The sequence below is a fragment of the Tachypleus tridentatus genome, chromosome 1 (assembly GCF_004210375.1).
Source record: "Tachypleus tridentatus isolate NWPU-2018 chromosome 1, ASM421037v1, whole genome shotgun sequence".
In the NCBI taxonomy this organism is placed as follows: domain Eukaryota; kingdom Metazoa; phylum Arthropoda; class Merostomata; order Xiphosura; family Limulidae; genus Tachypleus; species Tachypleus tridentatus.
The window spans coordinates 42,893,444-42,912,946 of record NC_134825.1 but is presented as its reverse complement, the minus strand read 5'-3'; the positions used below and the strand labels follow the sequence as shown (position 1 = coordinate 42,912,946).

The 19,503-nt window shown below is 30.4% G+C and overlaps 2 protein-coding genes across 5 annotated transcripts in view; one reads left to right on the top strand and one right to left on the bottom strand.

Annotated features, from left to right (window-relative positions):
- LOC143247095 (EF-hand domain-containing family member C2-like) overlaps positions 1-6,348 on the top strand; it is a 53,682-nt gene extending 47,334 nt beyond the window's left edge. The window contains exons 14-15 of one of the 3 annotated variants that reach the window (XR_013026373.1): positions 3,767-3,820; positions 4,543-4,619. Coding sequence is in view for 2 of the 3 variants with exons in the window: in XM_076494555.1 (XP_076350670.1) it covers positions 3,721-3,820; positions 4,543-4,644 (202 nt within the window). In the remaining variant the exon portion in view is untranslated. Of the gene's footprint in view, positions 1-3,720; positions 3,821-4,542 lie in introns of all 3 variants that reach the window. The other 2 variants (XM_076494555.1, XM_076494565.1) reach the window with 2 other exon arrangements.
- Positions 6,349-6,578: 230 nt separating this feature from the next.
- The window catches only part of Nufip (nuclear FMR1 interacting protein 1), a 34,623-nt gene continuing 21,698 nt past the window's right edge, over positions 6,579-19,503 (bottom strand). For both annotated transcript variants that reach the window (XM_076494533.1, XM_076494542.1), the window contains exons 8-10: positions 18,212-18,355; positions 8,723-8,871; positions 6,579-7,179 (exon numbers count right to left, since the gene is read on the bottom strand). In XM_076494533.1, the coding sequence (XP_076350648.1) occupies positions 7,060-7,179; positions 8,723-8,871; positions 18,212-18,355 (413 nt within the window). In that variant the 3' untranslated portion in view covers positions 6,579-7,059. The remainder of the gene's footprint in view (positions 7,180-8,722; positions 8,872-18,211; positions 18,356-19,503) is intronic.

Sequence of the window (19,503 nt, the reverse complement as noted above, 5' to 3'; positions counted from 1 at the left end):
CAACTTTCTTAATCTACTAAATCTATCATCATACCAGTCAAATGTTTACTATTAGGATTGCTTTAGTTTATCCAGCAAGGCTACTTTTTCATTTCTAGCCCCAAATTAACTGGGGACATACAAGTTGAAGCCAGGAAACATACATAGGACACAAAACTGTTGTAGTAAAGATAACAGCTTTGTCGTGTCCAGTTGGATGTTTGCAAGTTTTTCTTTGGAGTTTTGAGGTTTCTGGAGCTTATAAAAATGTAATGTGTAATGATTATAGTGGAAACCAACATTACAAATTTAGCCAAATTTTTATTTTCTGCTCAAAAGTTTACATTCAATATTTAAATAGTACATACCTCATAAAACCATCACACATCTCATGGACACCAAGTAGTTACCACAACATTTGATTAATAACATAACTGCTGTATTATATAGCATTCAATATTCTTCAAAGGTATTAAAAAAAAAGGAAAAAGAGGTTGTTAGTTACATATATTGTTCCCAGCTCTTATTAATTGAATCTTAACCACATAACTTAATAATTGATTAGCAAATTTATAAAAAATATATTTTAAAATAATTGTTTTTGTACAAGATGACTGAAGCAGAGATTTTAGATCTTTAAATTCTTTGGGTTTAGCACCATTATCAAATATCTTTTGAAATAGATAGTTTTTGTTCATTTAATGAATTTTGATACCCAATTTTTGTTTCTCTGAAGGTTCAAAACCCAAAACTATAAACTTTTTTTAAATTTATAACACATTCAATGTACATGTAATAGGACAGTGTCAATCAAAATTTTAAAAATAAAATACCTCTTTCTTGTTACTGACACTACATCACTGAACTTTATCCAAAACCATCTTTTTTTCTCTTTTTAAGATCTGACTTTTGGTAGTTCTGTCCTGACATGACCAGGTGGTTAGGGTACTCAGCTCATAATATGCAGGTTGTGTTTATATCCCCATTGCATCAAATATGGTCACCCTTTCAGCTGTAAGGTCATGATAATGTGATGATCAATCCAACTATTCAGTGGTAAAAGAGTAGCCCAAGAGTTGGTGATGAATAGCTGCCTTCTCTTACATTGATAAATTAGGGATGACTAATGCAAATAGCCCTCTTGTAGATTTGAAAGGAATTCTAAATTGAACTTTCAGAAGTTCACTTTTTACATCTAATTTAGTCACATTAGGTTTCTGACTTGTCCCTTTCCTTATATAATACATCAAAGTGAATAAAGAAGAACAACAGGAAATGGAGAAGTTGAATTGAATGGTTAATCATGAACAACAACAAACTTTTCTCTGTTAATAGAAAATATAAAGCTGTTGAAAATTACTGATTGTCTCTAGTTTTTTAATTATGATAAATTATTCAAAATATTTTTACACATATTGTAAAAATAATGTTTTTCTTTTCTTTTATAACTATTTATTAACTGAAAATTCTTTTTAGAAATGTATAATCTGCATGCTTTGATAGGTTTATTTCAAGTTCATAGCATTTGATGGTTCAGAGTTCCCCATATACAAAAGTACAGCTTTCAGAGTAACCTTAGATGAGTCAGTAAAAAATCTCCATTCTTAAGGATGATGTTTAGTACCTAATTCTTCCATCAGTGCATCAACATTTGCACAGAAACACAGAGTAGTTTTCATGCTGTAGTGAGAAGCAAAACTTTGATGGAGACTTCAGTAAATTGAAACGCTTGTATATGGAGCTAATAACTTCCATTACTGCAAACAAGAGCCAAGTTCACTATACTTCTTTGACAGAGACAAGTCATGAATCAGATTATTTAGTTCTTGTGTGATCAGATGAGGAAGCTTATGTTGAGGTGTCACAGGAATAGAAAGACTAGATAAAAAGAACAAAGATGATTCATTGTCCTCTTTGAAGGATAACTCTTCTATTTCCCAATTTGCTGGTGTATGTGGCACTGGAAGATCATTCCCATGATGTACTGGCTTCATGGCAGATGTAATATCTGTATATTTAATTTATTGTTTAATTTTGCATGAATATCCAGAAAAATTGGCCATGCAAAAAGAACACAGATGTGAAGCCAAGTATTTTTCTTGGTCTCCAATTTTACACCAAATGGTGTAAGAAGTTGTAATAGTGGTTATATGTTACCTATATCTTCCTTCATGAAACTATTTTTCTACAAATGCAGCAGAAACTCTTTGGGTGATTTTTACACCTTCAGACCTTACTTGAACTGAAGGCAGTCAGCATTTCAAATAATTTTCTAAAAAATACAAAATAAATTATTTTTAAAACCTTTAGTTTAAAAGATCTTAAGAAACAACATTTTGCAGATTTTAATTATCTTGTGAGTATAATGCCACAAAGAAGCTCAGACTTTGACTTTGTGTGGAGTGAGATGAAGTGGCCAACTGGGTGAGAGGCATCTGACTCCATACCTTTCATCTTCAGTTGAGGGACTTCTCAAATGTTCTAACAAACTGAACACATGAGGGTTTTGTGATTCCTGGGCAGTGCAGGTGAGTGTGGGTATGAAGCAAAAGTGGTGCAATTCACTACAAATATATCAAGAACAAATTGTGCATATGAACAATATACTTGGCATTTTACAATACAGTCAATGTTTGAAGTTATCAAAAATGTATGACTTTTACCAATCATGCTGTCAAAGTAAACTTAATTTCACAGCATAAATCTATTGTAGTGAGTTGATTGCATGGTATTTCACATTGTGTTGATAAAATATTGAAATATAACAATAACTCAAAATTTAGAGGTGATGGACAAATTTTAACTGCATTTTTTAAATTAACAGCATCAAATTACCATGAATCATTTGAGATATTTCCAGTAAGAAACTTTGTTGTCTAGTGTAACAGTTTTGTTATTAGTATACTAGAGATAATTAATAATATATTTTTGTAACTGTCTTTTTCATTAAAAAATGGTAGTAAAAATATGCTACTTTTTTATAATATCACTCATTTGTTATATTCCTTACTGATAAAATTTAAATTTTTCCTTCTGTAATTTATGCTTAATTATGGTGACGTGTAATCACAAAAAAACTAGTGTATTAATAGTTTCACAAAAAAGTGTTATTTTTTAACGATCATCGATGAGAAGGTGGCCAGTGAAATACTGTCAGTGTAACAGTCCAAAAGATGTGCAACACTTTTAAACTAAGTGGTGTTTTAAAGATGCACTTAACAACATAGCTGCTACAGTTGGCAGCTTCTGTGGATGTCTTTACTATTGTAATTGATTTCATTTACTAGAATTTTTTATATATAATCTATTAAAAACATGCATTACTCAGCTGGTTAAGGAAGGCTTCAGTTTTCATAACTACAATGTAATGCTACAACCATAAGTTACAAAACTGCAATGACAAAAATATTACTAAGAGTGAGAATATCCATCTGATGAATAAATGTGTTAAATTCATTAATTTACAGTACTGTATGTTGCTAGGTAAAATGATATATAAAATTGTATTATCTGCTGTAGTAATTGTTAGTTCAGATCAATGTAGGTAGGCTTTTTGATGAAAAGTTACTGATAATGTCTATTAACTCGTAAACCTCCACTATACTCTCTACATAGGAATTAAGCAACATTTGGTAGCTGTGTCTTAGTGTTGAATGCATGTAATGTTTTGTTAATTTTACACGTTGTAATACATTTTATAAAACATTAAAATGAAAACAAAAACACTATGTGACATTGTAGGGTTACTGATGAAGATGGTAATGTAGAATATCATAATTTTATAAAGTTGATAGACTGGGGAAAGAATCCATCAGCTACAACAGTCAGTGTACATCCACAGGTAAGAAAGAATTTGCCTATGCTCGTACTTGTTGGGAAAAGGCACTACAAACCAGATGTTAAAATGCTTTTGTTATATCAAGATTTAAATAAATAAATTATCTATTGTAAATATACATATGATGTGGATTTAGATTTAGTTAATCTTAGCAGTTTCACAATAGAACTGTTTTCAAAATTTTAAATTATATGATTTTTTATTGACTTCTTAGATTATTCACTGAAGATGTCAAAATATAGTTTCAGAAACATTAAAGTAATCAATAAAGTACATGTGATTTGAATAATTTCTCTTTTTTTTTTTTCAACTAATCTTGGAAACACTTAATTAAAGATATATTTTGTGATGGCAGCCTTAGAAGATTGTTAAAACATTTTCCATATGCAAAATGCTTGAAATAAAGATGAAATTTGTTTAAGCAACCATATTTATATCTGGTTATATCAGAAACTAGTTTATGAAAACTTGATAATTTAAAAATGGTAGCCATGTTTTGGTCATAGACTGGATTATAAGTTTTTATTTTCAGATATAGGTATAAAGATTAAAGAGAATATTTCAGCCAAATTTTAAGGAAAATATCAGAATTCTTGATGTTACCTTGGGTAGAAATACTAATTATAAAGTTATAAGTGCTTATATGGTTTATATATGTGAACATAATAGTTAACGGCAGTAAATACATTTAAGTTAGCTTTACATAATTTTCTTTTTTACTGCAGTTCGAGTGGAAAGTGAGATGCACCACACAGTCTGAAATGAAGATTGATTACAAGTCTTTCCTGGGTGTCAAACAAGGAAATGAAGTGAATAAAAATGAGTGATATAAAATTGTATACTCAGTTGGGTTATACATATATATCTTCATGCATGTTTTGGGGCTAATATAAATTACAGATTTATATTTAAGAAATATCACTGTAGTCAAATTTATATTGGGAGAAACACATTGAGGTATATTTTAAATTCAACCAATAAACTATTTACTTCCTCTTCTGAATGATAAATCCCCATCTTATTGTTACAAGTGATATTAGATTTAAATTCTAGTTGTTTGTGTATCAGTTTTATTTAATGAATAGTTTTGTATTGAACAGACATTAGTTTTCAGATACTTCTTTACAAACACTTGATTAATGATGAAGGCAAGGTTTGAAATATGTTTTATGCAAAACTGTGAAGTATAGTTGCTATAGACAAAATTGTTTTATTTTATAGAGTAATTATGAAATTATTTAAATGTTAAACTTCATACTTTATATAAATGATATCAGTTTAATTACAAATAAAAAGAGAATGTTAACAAAAATGTAAAAAGTTGTATTTTTCTCTGATTATCCTTGTATAACCTATCAAAAATGGAAACGTTTTTGTTAAACATGTAGATATTTACGTGTTCCAAGTTTCATGAATCTATGCAGAACTTCTCAGTCCTTAAATTATATTATTATACTAGGAAAAATAAAACAGTCTTTAAAAATGCAACATAAATATTATTGGCACACACAAACAGATCAGGGTGAAAACGAATGATTGTTTTGAATTTTGTGCAAACCCACACAAGGGCTATCTGTCCCTAATTTAGCAGCACCCACCAACAACCAATTCTTAGGCTACTCTTTTACCAATGAATAGTGGGACTGACCATCACATTATAATGTCCCCATGGCTAAAAGGGCAGGCATGCTTGGTGTGATGAGGATTTGAACCTGCAACCTTCAGATTATGAGTCGAGCACTCTAACAACCTAGCCATGCCAGATCAGTGAATGACAGTTATGGAAGGATTAAACTGAAGTAGTAAGAGTGATTTACAGTCAACTACAGTTAGCAACTGTGGAGAAGAATTATGGCTGCTACATCTTCTTTTATACAAATGACCTAAAACATGCATGTTTCTCTAGGCACTCAAGTATTTCCAGATTAGACTTCAGTTGGTTTTTTATTAATAATGTGGGGGAAATATTAAAAACAAATAAGCCATAATTTATTACTTCTGATAATTTTTAAACACTCAGAGTTTGATCACAAACAAAAATATCTATATCACCTATCTTGGCTGATGCTTAATTGAAACATTTAAAAATGCTGCAATTGTGTCACCCTAATGCACAGGTTACTATAAAATTACTTCCATATTTGTTTTTATATGCTGCTCGTATGTAAAAACAGTTAAAGGATGTTTTGAATGCATACCTATTCACATCAACAAGTTTCACCAAATCTATTAAATACATTTTGTCTGTACTTAAAATGCAAGTGCACTTCATTTCAACAGATAAAGAAAATGGCAGGTGTAAATGTACTTTATTTTATATTTTATACAGCATTAAGTATTGTAAAGGTCAGTTCTAAATAAATTAAACAAAAAACGTACATAAATTAGTATTAATTTATCATTTTATTGAAAAAAGGCTCAATTACTGGTAGGCCTAAGACAAGCGAGCTTATCAATTTTGGTGTCTGCAATTAGTATTCTTTATTATTATTGTACAAATTCTGTATTTAAAGAATAATTGTTGCAATAAAGATACTAAGTTGGCTGCAAATGTTTGGCATATCTGTTCTAGTACTTACAGTGTAATTGTAATGATTGGATATTAATTACTGTCATGGTTACTAGGCTATGTGATCACCTCAGCCTAATTATTATTATTTTTAAAATATAATTAGTCTGAGTTAATCATATAGATAAGTAACCATGACAATGAAGTTTCATTGGAATAACAGGGTCTTTCAGTTTTAAACAACAAATTGAATTTCTGCCATGAAAATGTTTATTTACTTTGCACTCACTTAAATTACAGACTGTTTTTACATAAGACTGTTCTTCTTGGTATTGCAGATTCTTCTCATTTTTCTCCTAGATTTACAATTTCAAATTATTGTCCATGGCACGCATACATTCTAACACAGCAAACACACTGTAGCAAAAATGTCAATATTGTATTCACATAATGAAAAAAAAAGGTTTATGTTTATTAATAACTAATATTTCATGATGGAAATGAGAAAATCTATTTCACAACAATATTAGCAAAACATGAGTTAAAGGGAAAGCAGTTTAGTTCTTTTCTAAGAAATAATTTCAAGGGGAAAATAAAATTACACATACAAGTGTTTCATTGAAGTTATAGAAATGGTAAGTTATACCACATATAATGAAGAATCAATCAATACCTTATTATAAATTTTATTTCCAAAGATGAAATATACTGATTAACAACATACAAAACTCTTTTATAAATTTGTTGAGGGTGCTGGTGTTGATATTCTTTCTTCAAAAAAATTATTCTGTACAATGTAACGTACACATTGGAAAATTATATTCCTCTCATGACGGATTTCTTTGGCCAGGAGCTATATATATATATTAAAAAAAAATAATTTATAGGTATATATTTTTTGCTTCAATCATGTTTTTTTACAAGTCTATAACATGTCTACTGATATAACTTTTTAGAGACTTAAAGTTTGTATACTTGGGAAAAATAACTATTAATACGTGCATAAAATGTCAGCCATGCAGTTTAAAAGTTAGAATAATTTTAGAGCAAAATATAAAATCAAGCTGTTTCACTAATAGTAGCAAAATATAGCAATGGTATACAATAGAATTAAAACTACAAGAAATATTGAATAAAACAACTTAGCTGAACATATTTGATTTTTGTCAACGACTGTTTCACCCATTCCATATATTATTCATTTTCAAACCAAAAACAGAAATTAAAATATACATAAATAAGCATCTGCAATTATGAAATTATTTTTATATTATGGCCTATAACTAAGAGTCATGGTGCCTTCATCCATGGGTAAGAATAAAAATATTATCATAGTTTCTGACTCTTACAGTTTATTCTCGTGTGTTAAAACAATTAAAATGGGGGTCACATTTAAATTTAAACAAACCAGAGGATGTCGAACTAACACATGGTTAACAACTAACTTAAACTATTTATAGAAATATATTTAAACAATCAAGTACAATTAAAGAGTTTACTCAAAATGATTTTACAAAACACAAAAATAAATTGTATGCTATTGCTAGTGGTACAGCAAATAGGAATTTAGGTTTTATACACAGAAATATTAAATACAAGGAGGTCACTGGATAGGCCACATTTGTATTAGTGTTCATCCTTATGAATGATATCGAAGGGTGTCTGGGACAGAGGGGTTGTCATACGATGAGAGGCTGAAATCTCTCAAATTGTCTTCTCTTGAAAAAACAAGAGTTAGGGGTGATGTGACTGAGGCATTTAAAATTATAAAGGGAATCAACAGTGTTTGTGTATCATCTTTTATTATCATACTTAACAATGAGAATAGTAGGACAAGGGGATTCAAGTACAAATTTTGACAGGATAGAAAGACAGTTTTATTTTTCTAACAGGGTGGTTGGGCTTTGGAATGAATTTCCTTTAGATGTCAGATGCAATAAATTTAAATGAAATTAAGAAAAAGCTTATTAAGTTCATGAATTATAAAGACTGGCTTTAAAGGTTTTTTTTTTGTTTTTTTTTAAAGTTAACTTAGTTCAGAGTGCAGAACAGCCAAAATGGACCAATAGGTCCAATGTTGCCCCAAAATGTTATGTCATACTTACCTACCTTATCTTTGAAAATGTAAGTCAGATATAATATTCCTTTTAAAACACATTTCCAAGAATAATCTTAATTATAATTAGTGATGATACTTTAAACAGTATAAAAGTAAAACTATACATTAAGTATTTTCAGTAGTATTTTTTTTAGACTCATAGTGATTACCAACATATAATGATACAAAACAGCTCTCACTTCAAAGAAATTTGCACTGATACATATGTGGTTAAAGATTTAAATTTTAAAAACTACTGTAGATATACACTTAAACAGTATTCGTTTTTAAGACACACCTTTTCTAAAAGTGTCAGACGTCTGTGACTAATTGGAAAAAGGTTAATTTCTTTCTTCAAATTTGGTTTACTTTGCTGAAGAGGTTGTGGCTTTGACACTTTGGATGTTCCTGAACTTGGCGTTGTTTTACTTCGTGATGATTTCATTTCTGAGTGTGAAAAAAAATCATTCCTGAATATAACTTTTAAAATTTCCTCAATATGCTCAACATAGATTTTTTGAAAGAACATATAAAAATAATTACTAAGTTTTAAAAGTATTGCTATGAAAACTCATGCCCTGAAAAATACAAAAGTTTTACAAAATTAGTTGTAACAAAGTTGCATTGTACAGTGTACAGATCTGGGCAATTAAAGGAATTTTCTAAGTGATAAATTGTTGGACTTATCAATCATATACATTCAACCAATCAGTTACTGTTAACTGAGACAGCATAGAATACAGAAGACATACACAACCATGATAATTATTGTTATATCACATGCCTTATATAAATAGTGTTTTTAGTATTCTACCTGATCTGAAGAGCTCTGGATTGAGCAAAATGCATCATCAACAATGAATATGACTAATACAATACATTTGGAATACTTTTGTTGAAAGGTATTGTGATACAGGCATATAATATAAGTACTGTATCGTGAAGCATTTATACATCATCTAATACATACATCTTCACGAAATATGGCAAACTTTCAGTAAACATTACAAGTCTCTTCTACAGAAAATAAGTTAAAATATCTGTATATTTGATAAAAATTAATGCTTTAACATATGGAACGAAAGTAGTCACTGCTCCAAGCATAAAACAATCATCATATTATGATTAAAAACATTTATATATAAATTTTTATTATTTTACTTCTCTTGCCAGCTGCCACTTATTTGATCAAACCTAAGAATCTGAAACAAAAACACTGTAAAGTGTGAAGTACTTAAATGAGACAATGTTAGTAATATAGATAATAAATTACAGACAAGAATGTCAAACTTTGTAACAAATCATTGGTAAAACGAACTGTCCTCATGGCCTGCAAGGTCACATAAAGATGAAAGCTGGATTCCTTTCCAACATATTCTTTGTCTGATAAATGCACCTGCCGTGCAAGGCAGTAGTGCTCGCCACTAACTACTAAGTCAAAGTGATCTCTACATAATCAAACTCAAATTTCAGAAATTTATTCAAGCTGTCTGAACAAAGCAATGTTTATTTGATGTTGTTAAGGCTAATTTATCACCAAAGCAATTTTTGAAACATTTCATTGTCATAATTATTTCAGTTTGTTGCGACTATAATCTTTCTCAGTTATCCCCTGTTGTAGCACTGTGCTTTTTGTGTCTGATTTACCTTTGTATTTATTATATTATGAATCTTAAACTTAGCCATATCTGCATAACTGTAATGCATACACAATATATTTGCATTGTCATGTGATCTAACTAGTTATGCCAATAAACTTGTTCAGAAATGAATTAATTCTTTCTTGTTTCTTACAACTTCATTATTTAACATTGTGAAAGGCTGGTTAGAATATTTCAGTGGGATTCATAAAATTCTGACAGGTATTTTTCAAAATTGTATGGATATATTTGCACACAGTAACACACCTGAACTGAACTTTTTTTTAAATAAAAAACGTATGGTCAGAGGATACTTTAAAAAATTATAACTCAAAACGTAGGTTGAACGCCATCCTGATTTCTTTTGAAGATCATATTCAGAGATGTAAGAATATGTGGTAAAAATCTGAAAAGGCTGAATAACTGGTGACATGGTCAAACTGTAGCCTGAAGTAGGGCTATTTTTAGCTAAATCATAAAAAGTTGCATGCTGCTACATATTTTTTACAGAAGATCTAACAGATTTTTAGTTACAACAATTGTTGATTTATCAACTGATATGTTATAGGAAAGTTGAAAACAAAATTCAGCTTTGTATCATATTAAGTCTTAGAGCTATGGCTTATTAAAAAAAATGTTTTTTTATGATTTTGGGTTTTCAGGTGGTTTTACAGCCTCACTATGCAAATCCTAAGAGAGATAAACTTGGTTTGAGACCATTTTTTAATTCTGTGAGATTAATTCAGTCAGTGTAGCGAATTTCAGCCTTCTACCACCATTACTCTTGCAGCTTTAAGCAGCCAAATTTGCTCGAAAATGAATTTGCCAAATATAAAAATAAATTAACTAAATTTTACAGGGCTGTAAATCAGAAACTATTAGAGATATTGATCTAATCTTTGGCAATTTTTCATTATATGGGTAGATGAGCACATGTGAATTTTTTCAAGGCATTCTGAGGGGTCACATGGAAAATTTTCCAAAATCTGGATGATTTGACATGGAATGACCAGTATCTATATATGCATTGTATTGCAACACCAACATATGTTGATACGTATTTTACTGACTGCTACACTGAGATACACATTCCTACTACAATCTCTTCTAATTTTAAAAATCCTTAATGGACTAGTTAAGAATGTAGTGTTTAAAAAGGGCATAGGCTTAATACTAACATCTTATGACAGGTATAACTGAAGAAAAAAATTCTAACAAGATGGTTAAAAAATTTTAACATTGAAAATTAGGTTTTGATACTTGCAATGATCTCAGCATGGATAGCTCTTTTTTTGTGTATGTGAAAACAGAACAAATATAATGGCAATAGTTTGATTATTTGGATAGTTGGAATAATCAAAAATGGTTATAATCAAAAGCCCTATTACTTTTGTTACATTAACTTATTTAATCATAATTTGAATTACTGGATAGTTGAAATGCTAGTTGATTATTTTCATAATACTAATTTGATGTAATCAATGCTTATTTGTAATTGATTATATAAATTAAATGAGTTAATCATTTAACTCTAGTGAGTATTACAGTTCATTTTGAGTAGAAAATAGTACCCACAAGTACTGAACAAAAAGAAAACATACTAACTTGAAAAAATGCAGCTATGACATACAATTACTTGGGTGTATTTCTGCTAAAGTTGAATAAAAGTAAAATATCAACTACCATGAATAACATTTAAAAACAAACACAAGTGATGAGAGTTCTGTCAATCCAAACTAAAAACATGTAATATATACTGTATTATATTTAAAAATTAAAGTAAATGAACTGAAAACATCAACAATTTCCTATTTGATAAAAACTAACATGATACACATCCATACTTGTCAAAATAATTGCAAACACAAAAAAAGTTACATTTTCCAAAATGTGTTCAACAACAACAGTTGAAACAAAACTGATTAAAAACAATTATTGGTTGTACACATGTTATCATGAAAATTAATTAACCATTATAACGATCTTGCAAGAAAGCCAATCTAAGCAACATGTACAGTAATGATACAATGTTTTTATACTCAACTTTTGAAACAACACCTGTGTGAAAGATACAAAGAAAAACACATTACCAGGATATTTTTAATGTTATTTAGATGGTTCTCACTTGTGGTGCAAAATGAAATTCCCAGACTTCTCCTTCATCAGGGAGCCTTAAAATACATGTATTTTTAAAAGTTTTAAGACTTTTATCATGTAAGAAACATCACTTAAGAGCAGCAGAAATCTTAGCACACACCACAGAATCTAATAATTCTCTAATAATAACTACTACTTTCAAACCTCCAATATGATTAGTGTAGTTATTTACAATACATCCAGCCAAGATATTCAGATTATCTTGAGAAATATTCTTATTAATGGAGAAAGTATGCTCTACACCTGTTTGGCTACGTAAAACAAGAAATATTTTAATAATATCCCACAAACTGTTGTACTTGTTACAGTATTTCAAGGAATGAAGTATCTACAGGTTACCATTTACTTAATCTTTGCAGCAAGTTTCTGCAAACTGGCTTGAGATCTCACCAAAATTTTGTGTTCAGTCTGTTACAGAGAACAAGATCACGAAGAACTAATTTGAATTTGGAGGCACACTAATTTAGATTCTGCAAAAATAACTTTTGTTAAATATAATGATGGTTTCTGACTAGAGCATAGATGAAACATGTATGATTCTATTTACTAAAGCAATTAGAAAGTTCTGTCATTCCTGCTTAACTCTTTCACAACAGGTCAGGGTTCAAAGACTGTCATTGCATTTGTGATTTGCATTCAAAATTTTATTGAATTACTATTTATGAATTTATGTCAATAAGTTTGGAATCAGAATTGCAGATTGTAATTCAAACATTAATATTATATATGTAAATATATAACAAATCATAAAAGTAAATATTAAAAGAACACATTTAAATATGCATTTTAGTAATTCATGTGGTATGTTGAATGTAGCACTTTAAAATTAGATGCTTGTGATGTCAGAATACTAAGTCTATAATTTTGTACAAATTAGGAACTCAAATTACTAATATTGGCAAGCTAGAATATAAAATAAGAACCTCATATCTTTTTATTTTGTTGAAATATAGCTTATATTTTGAATCAAACACAATGGCCCAGTTCACCTCTATTTTTTTGAAACAGTCACTAACATACTTTTATTACAGTATATGACATATGAATAACTAATTAACAGCTTAGAATGTTCCCCAGAATGGTTTTTCTCAGCTATTTTAATCTTTGAGAAAGCTACCAAACTCTTTCAATCCAAGTTTTCAAGAAGGTAGGTTGTGTCTTTAGTCTGCTTAAAGATTCATATTTACTAAAATGAAAATAAATCTGAGTTACCAAGCTTAATAAATTATAATGAAATTCTATGGTATCAGTGCAGTTATATATGATTTTTTGGTTATTCAATTGTATATATAAACCTAAAAAAATTTTGTTTGATATCCTCTGTGTCAAATTTTAAAAGGCTTAGCAACCTACGTCCAGCAACAACAGAGTACAAAGATAATAGCAAGAAGAGATAACTGTTTGCTTTATTTCTTGATTTGTTGTTCTACATTTTAATAAAAATAAGTTTAATAATTTATTTCTAAATAGTAATAATTTATATACATACATATAATGTATAATAATTGAAATGTGACTGTATTACAGAGTACTAGTCCACTGAAACACAGCCAAGACAGGGAAGACTAAAGGTCAGTTTTATATTACTGGATACATGATCAGAGTACATGTGTACCACATTGATGAAAATTATGTAATGTTAGGTAGGCATGACTGAAAGATCAGTATAATAAAAAATAATAAATATATGTGTTCATATGTAGCATTATGAGACTTAAGCTACTTAGATCAAACATTTGTATTTTTATGTTGTAATACATAGTCATTCTACCATGAAAAAAGCATAATTTATATTTATTTCCTAATATTTTTATGATGGTTACAAAGTTGGTTAAGTGACAGACCCTGCACAGTTAGAGTATAGAAAATAACATGATATATGATATATATATTCAGTTTGTCTTACTGAAAACAAACACATGAAATGTATTTAAGAGGTTGTAGAAATTATTTTCATTTTTTTATCATAGCATGAAGTCACTTTGCTCTCAGACTAGTAACAAAACAGGCTATTTATACAAATATTTAGTAAAAATATTTTATTAAAAATTCTGATTTTTTGTTTATAAAACACTTATAATCTTTAATAATAATAGTCAACCAAATTTTGTTAAGGTACACACACTGTATCAAAAGTTATAGTGCAAATACGTAACATGTAAAAATATGCAGACAAACTTGTGTTTGTTGCCTGTTGTGAAAGGGTTAAACTGCAGAACATTTCTAACATTCACACTTATTAATCCACACAAGTAACTTTTTGGCTCTTCCATAAATCCAACACCATTACTATTGCTTGCATTGTGATTTTGATTATCATAAATGTCAATTTATAGCAATTTGACATCACTCAGGGTGTTTACCATAGTATCAAATTTTGATGAATCATTTCATTAATATCTACGAGGGCTGTTCAAAAAATATGCGGACTGTTTGAATTGCGAGGCTCCAGTTGGTTCCAGGGGTATCCGCTTGTTGTCGCTAGGTTTGCACAGATCAGCTGATTACAATGCCATTTCCCGATTGCAGATATCTTCATTTGTGTATTAGCTACGCTATGAATGACCTGAAGGAGCAACGACTTGCTGTGAAATTTTGTGTTAAACTTAGAAAATCTGCGACTGAAACTTTTGCTATGCTTAACACGGCTTACGGTGATGTTGCTATGAAGCGTACGGCATGTTTTAAGTGGCATGAACGTTTGAAGGATGGTCGACAGTCTATTGAAGATGATGAGCGTCCTGGACGTCCTTCCACATCAACTGACGACCCACACGTCGACAAAATCAACACCCTGGTGCGGGCAAATCGACGTCTGACTGTCAGGGAGCTTGCTGAAGAGTGTGGGATCTTGTTACAAGATTTTGACCGAAAAATTGAAGATGCACCGCGTTTCTGCGAAATTCGGCCCTCAGAACTCGTGAGTTTTTGTTCAAACACTCGATCGCTGTTCTTCCCCACCCCCCCTACTCACCTGACCTTGCTCCTTGCGATCTTTTCTTGTTCCCCAAACTCAAAAGACCCTTGAAAGGAAGAAGATTTGAGATGATTCCCGAGATTAAGGCAAATGCGACGAAGGAGCTGGAGGACATTACAAAAGAAGCGTACCAGGACTGTTTCAACAAGTGGAAACACCGTTGGGATACGTGTGTGCGTTGGGGAGGAGAGTACTTTGAAGGGGTCCCAGACCTGTAACTTCTAAATAAAGTACAATTTGTTTTATGATGTCAGTCCGCGTATTTTTTGAACAGACCTTGTATATTTTAACTCCAGTGCTCTACTATAATAATAAAACTGTTCAATTTTGTTTTGACACGTTCCAAACTTTTTCAGAATTATGTCAGTTACATAATATATCCAGGTTATTGCATATTTCTTCTATGACTTATGACACTGAAACTGCTTATTAATGCATAAAAATGTGCAAGATCAAAATAACTTATTTTTAACAGAAACAGTCCATCTTACAAATTAGTTTAAGTTTTTAAGTTCTAGTAAAACAATTCCTCATAATCTACTTTTGGAAAATGAGATCAAGCACTGTTCATTACAGCTGGAACTGAACAACTGTTTACAATGTTAAGTTTGAGAACTTCAATGAACTGCATGGTCACATTGAAAAAAAAAAAGGACATCACAATTCTACTGACGACACCTGCCAATCATCAGAACTTACCAACTCACAAAGTCTCAGCTTTTACCACATAGCCATGCTTACCTTCACAAGACATTACACAAGTATCTACCGTTATGTGGATGAGACTTCAGTACAGAACTCCAACTTTGTCTCCCCTTCTTTTAACGGATTATAAGATCTATTACAACTGGCTTCATACCCCAAAAAACTTTAAATGTAAACAAAAAGACTGATTTTGAGAAAAAAACATTTATGAACAGCTGTATTAAATGTATTAGAATAAATCTGCAAAATTTTTTGGCTCTAAGATAATTTTTCCTTCCCCAACTCTACTCCAGAAGCATCACTGAATCTAATGACATTCACCAACTTCTAACACTTTTTGTTTGTAACATGACATTCTTTGATATTTTCGAAGTTAGGAACACAAAATTTACTGATTTCCCTGATTCATGGAGCTTTCTCTTCTTATAGAAGTTCAAGAAATCATTTTGTAAAATAATTACACTTTATATTTCAGTATACATAGAATCAGATAGAAATCAGAAGCAGAAATGATATCACCTTCTGAATATTACATAAGACATGTAGAGAAAGCTTTATGCTGTAAAGCCTTGATAACAGAAACTACCATTTTAATCACATAACGATTTTAGCTAAACATGAAAAGCTATATATTCCCACACAAGAATATCTTCCATTTTCACTACTAAAATGAACAGTGCTTGGTACAAAAGTTAGGTGCACACATACACATGCAAACAATTATTTCAATTAAATAGCTCAAAATTTATGTCACTAAAATTAGATAACAAAAACATCTGATAAGGATGATTTCCATACAACTTCCAAACTAATCACTCAATACAAACAGCAAAACTTCATGAATTATTTGTTTCATCCACTTCAACCGTTTAGAACTGAGTATATCACAAACTTACTCACTGATACCTCTATTGATATACTTTTTCAATAAACACAAATTTCTAAGTTAGTCATATGAATACACAAGTTTATTATGTGTAAACAGCTTAAATAACACAATTTCAATAAGTATGTTAATTGCAATGACTTTATAAAATGTGTCAGGTTTGATCTAAACAGTTAGATAAACTTACATTTGTCATTATTCAAATGGAAAACTTTATTATCACTAGTAAACTTTCACAACAATTAAATATTTAAATTCATAAACCTAAAATAGGTTAATAAAAAACATCTGACATTACACCATGCCTTTACTGACTAGATAACTATACAAGTCTCACACGTACACATATCAAATTAAGCAATTTTTATGGACCCATCAGGTCATGAATACCCCTGATCCATTCTGTTGTATTAGTCTATTTTATGCATATAAGCCTAAAGACATCAATTCCAGTCAAACCTTTTGAATCAACTGACTTACAAGAAAGTGAATACAAATAACAATAATGAGATCTCTTTCCTGCTTTAGCTTTAATTTCTACAACTGAACAATAAGCTTCAATGTACGTAACACTTCAGTAGTGTGTTCTGTAATAAATATTGACAGTCAGTGATTTTGACAAAAGATGTACAAGATTCTTCTGTTACCAACAAACTGTATGCAGTTAACTATGAAATGTTGTGTAATAAACTCCAGAACTTTCAACTGTCTCTTATCTTTGTTCTATATGAATAAAACGATGACAACTATTATTCCATTGTGTGATACTGAAAGTTATCTTGTACCATGGATGGAATTAGTAATGAGATTTGTATAGTTTTTCATACAGTGACTTTTATACTTACTTAAGTCAATAGAGGAAAGCTTGTTAAAAGAACCCAACAAAACTTCCTGTCAGTGATAAAGTAAGCATTGTTTATATTTCTACAAACACCAGGTGCAGAATGTTGCACATGCAAAACTGTGTACCTTATAAATATACCACCAGTCCATTTGCACTTACACCTAAAACCAAAAGTTATCAAATATATATAATTTTTACCTGAAATTGCTGGATAAAAGTATCTGCAACCGTGAAGATGTGATACTACATATAGATAACTTACATCCATAGAAGCTAGTATTTACGTATTTATGTAAACATTATCAGACTATAGTTTAAAGTTTTGTTCCCTTCTCTATCAGTCATTATTTTTCTCTACCAGTCATTAACTTTTTCATTTTCCAGCCTCAATAGTACATAATAATGCAGTACAGTTTCTAGTTAAAAACATTATATCATTATTACCAAGCCATGTATAACATATTAACAGCATTCACACAATATTAAAAGCTACAAAACAACTTGAATTAATTACAATTTGTATTAACTTCTTTCTATAGAATGAATATAATATAAAATATGTATCTGAAATAATATACCCTTTATATCTTCCACCTCATTCTCTGATTCAGTACCATGTCCACCATAAGAAGCCATGAGTGAACCCAAGGCTCCTCCAACTGCAGTAAGAGGATTCCTTGATACAGGTACTTGTTGGACAAGCTCTTCCTCACTGTCTGACCCTGTTTTTTGTTTTAATAAAAGAAAATAAACAAATGTGCCAAACTCAGCTATAAACATGCATTTAAATATGTAATGGGAGTTTACAAAGAAAGACTCAACGTTCACAGCTTTCAAAATATTGGCAATATGGCAAATTTTCAATAATACTGAAACAACTAGTAATTTATTTTTTTAACCTGAAAAATTTATTTCCAATAGATGCTTACTTTTACAAATAAAATAACTATCTTCATTATGCATCTGCTGACAAGATTTGTATGGTACCAACATTGAGGCATTTCCCACCTAATTTCACTGTTTAATGTGACTGTGTTGGTGCATGATAAAATCATGTAACAAAAATGATTCACCAATAGGAGGGGTAACACAACTTTTATTCTTTGATGAAGAAAGACAAAAAAGTGCAACAGAAGTAGGAAGGATGGATGAGAATGTGTAGAGTATATATTATAAATCCATTTTTAGGTAAGGAAAATGTAAACTCAGTAATGCTCAGACACTCATCTCTAATTGCAAAACAGATATAATCACATGTTAAAGCAGTAAAGAGGCTGGTGCAAAATTTTATGTACATGTGTTCCCTTTAGAAAGTATCTGAAGGGAAGTCAAAGGATTATGACACCTGATGACTCCACAGGTGCACACCTATGAAAAACTACATCTTGTCTTGACCCTGGTATACATAGTGCCTGGAAAGTAAAGGGTAGAGGCTGTATTTCAGCATGAGTCCTCAAAATTAAAAAAAAATTCTCATGCAGGAATAATATTTAAAAAGTGCAAATCCCAGTGGCAAGATATGCCACAATTTGCAGATAAAGAGAAGAAGGCTGAATGTGGCTGAAACAAGATGAAGAAAATGCCAAGAAGGATCAAGTAGCAAGTAAGCATGAAAAAGGACTTGAACCTAATGACCCCTTCCACAGTCGGGTAGCCTTCTATAAAAGAAGGGAGGTGTGTGAAGATAAAACCATTTGACAAAGAGCCAAAAGAAGTCAATCATCCAAGAAAGGAATGCCAGCATCAGGCCACGAATGTGGTGGGTGAAGGCTCTCACAATATTAGTGGATATGAAAGGGGTGACATTATGTCAAAGGGAAAAGCAAGAAATGGGAAGATGTGAAATTGAGGAATGGAACATATGGATAAT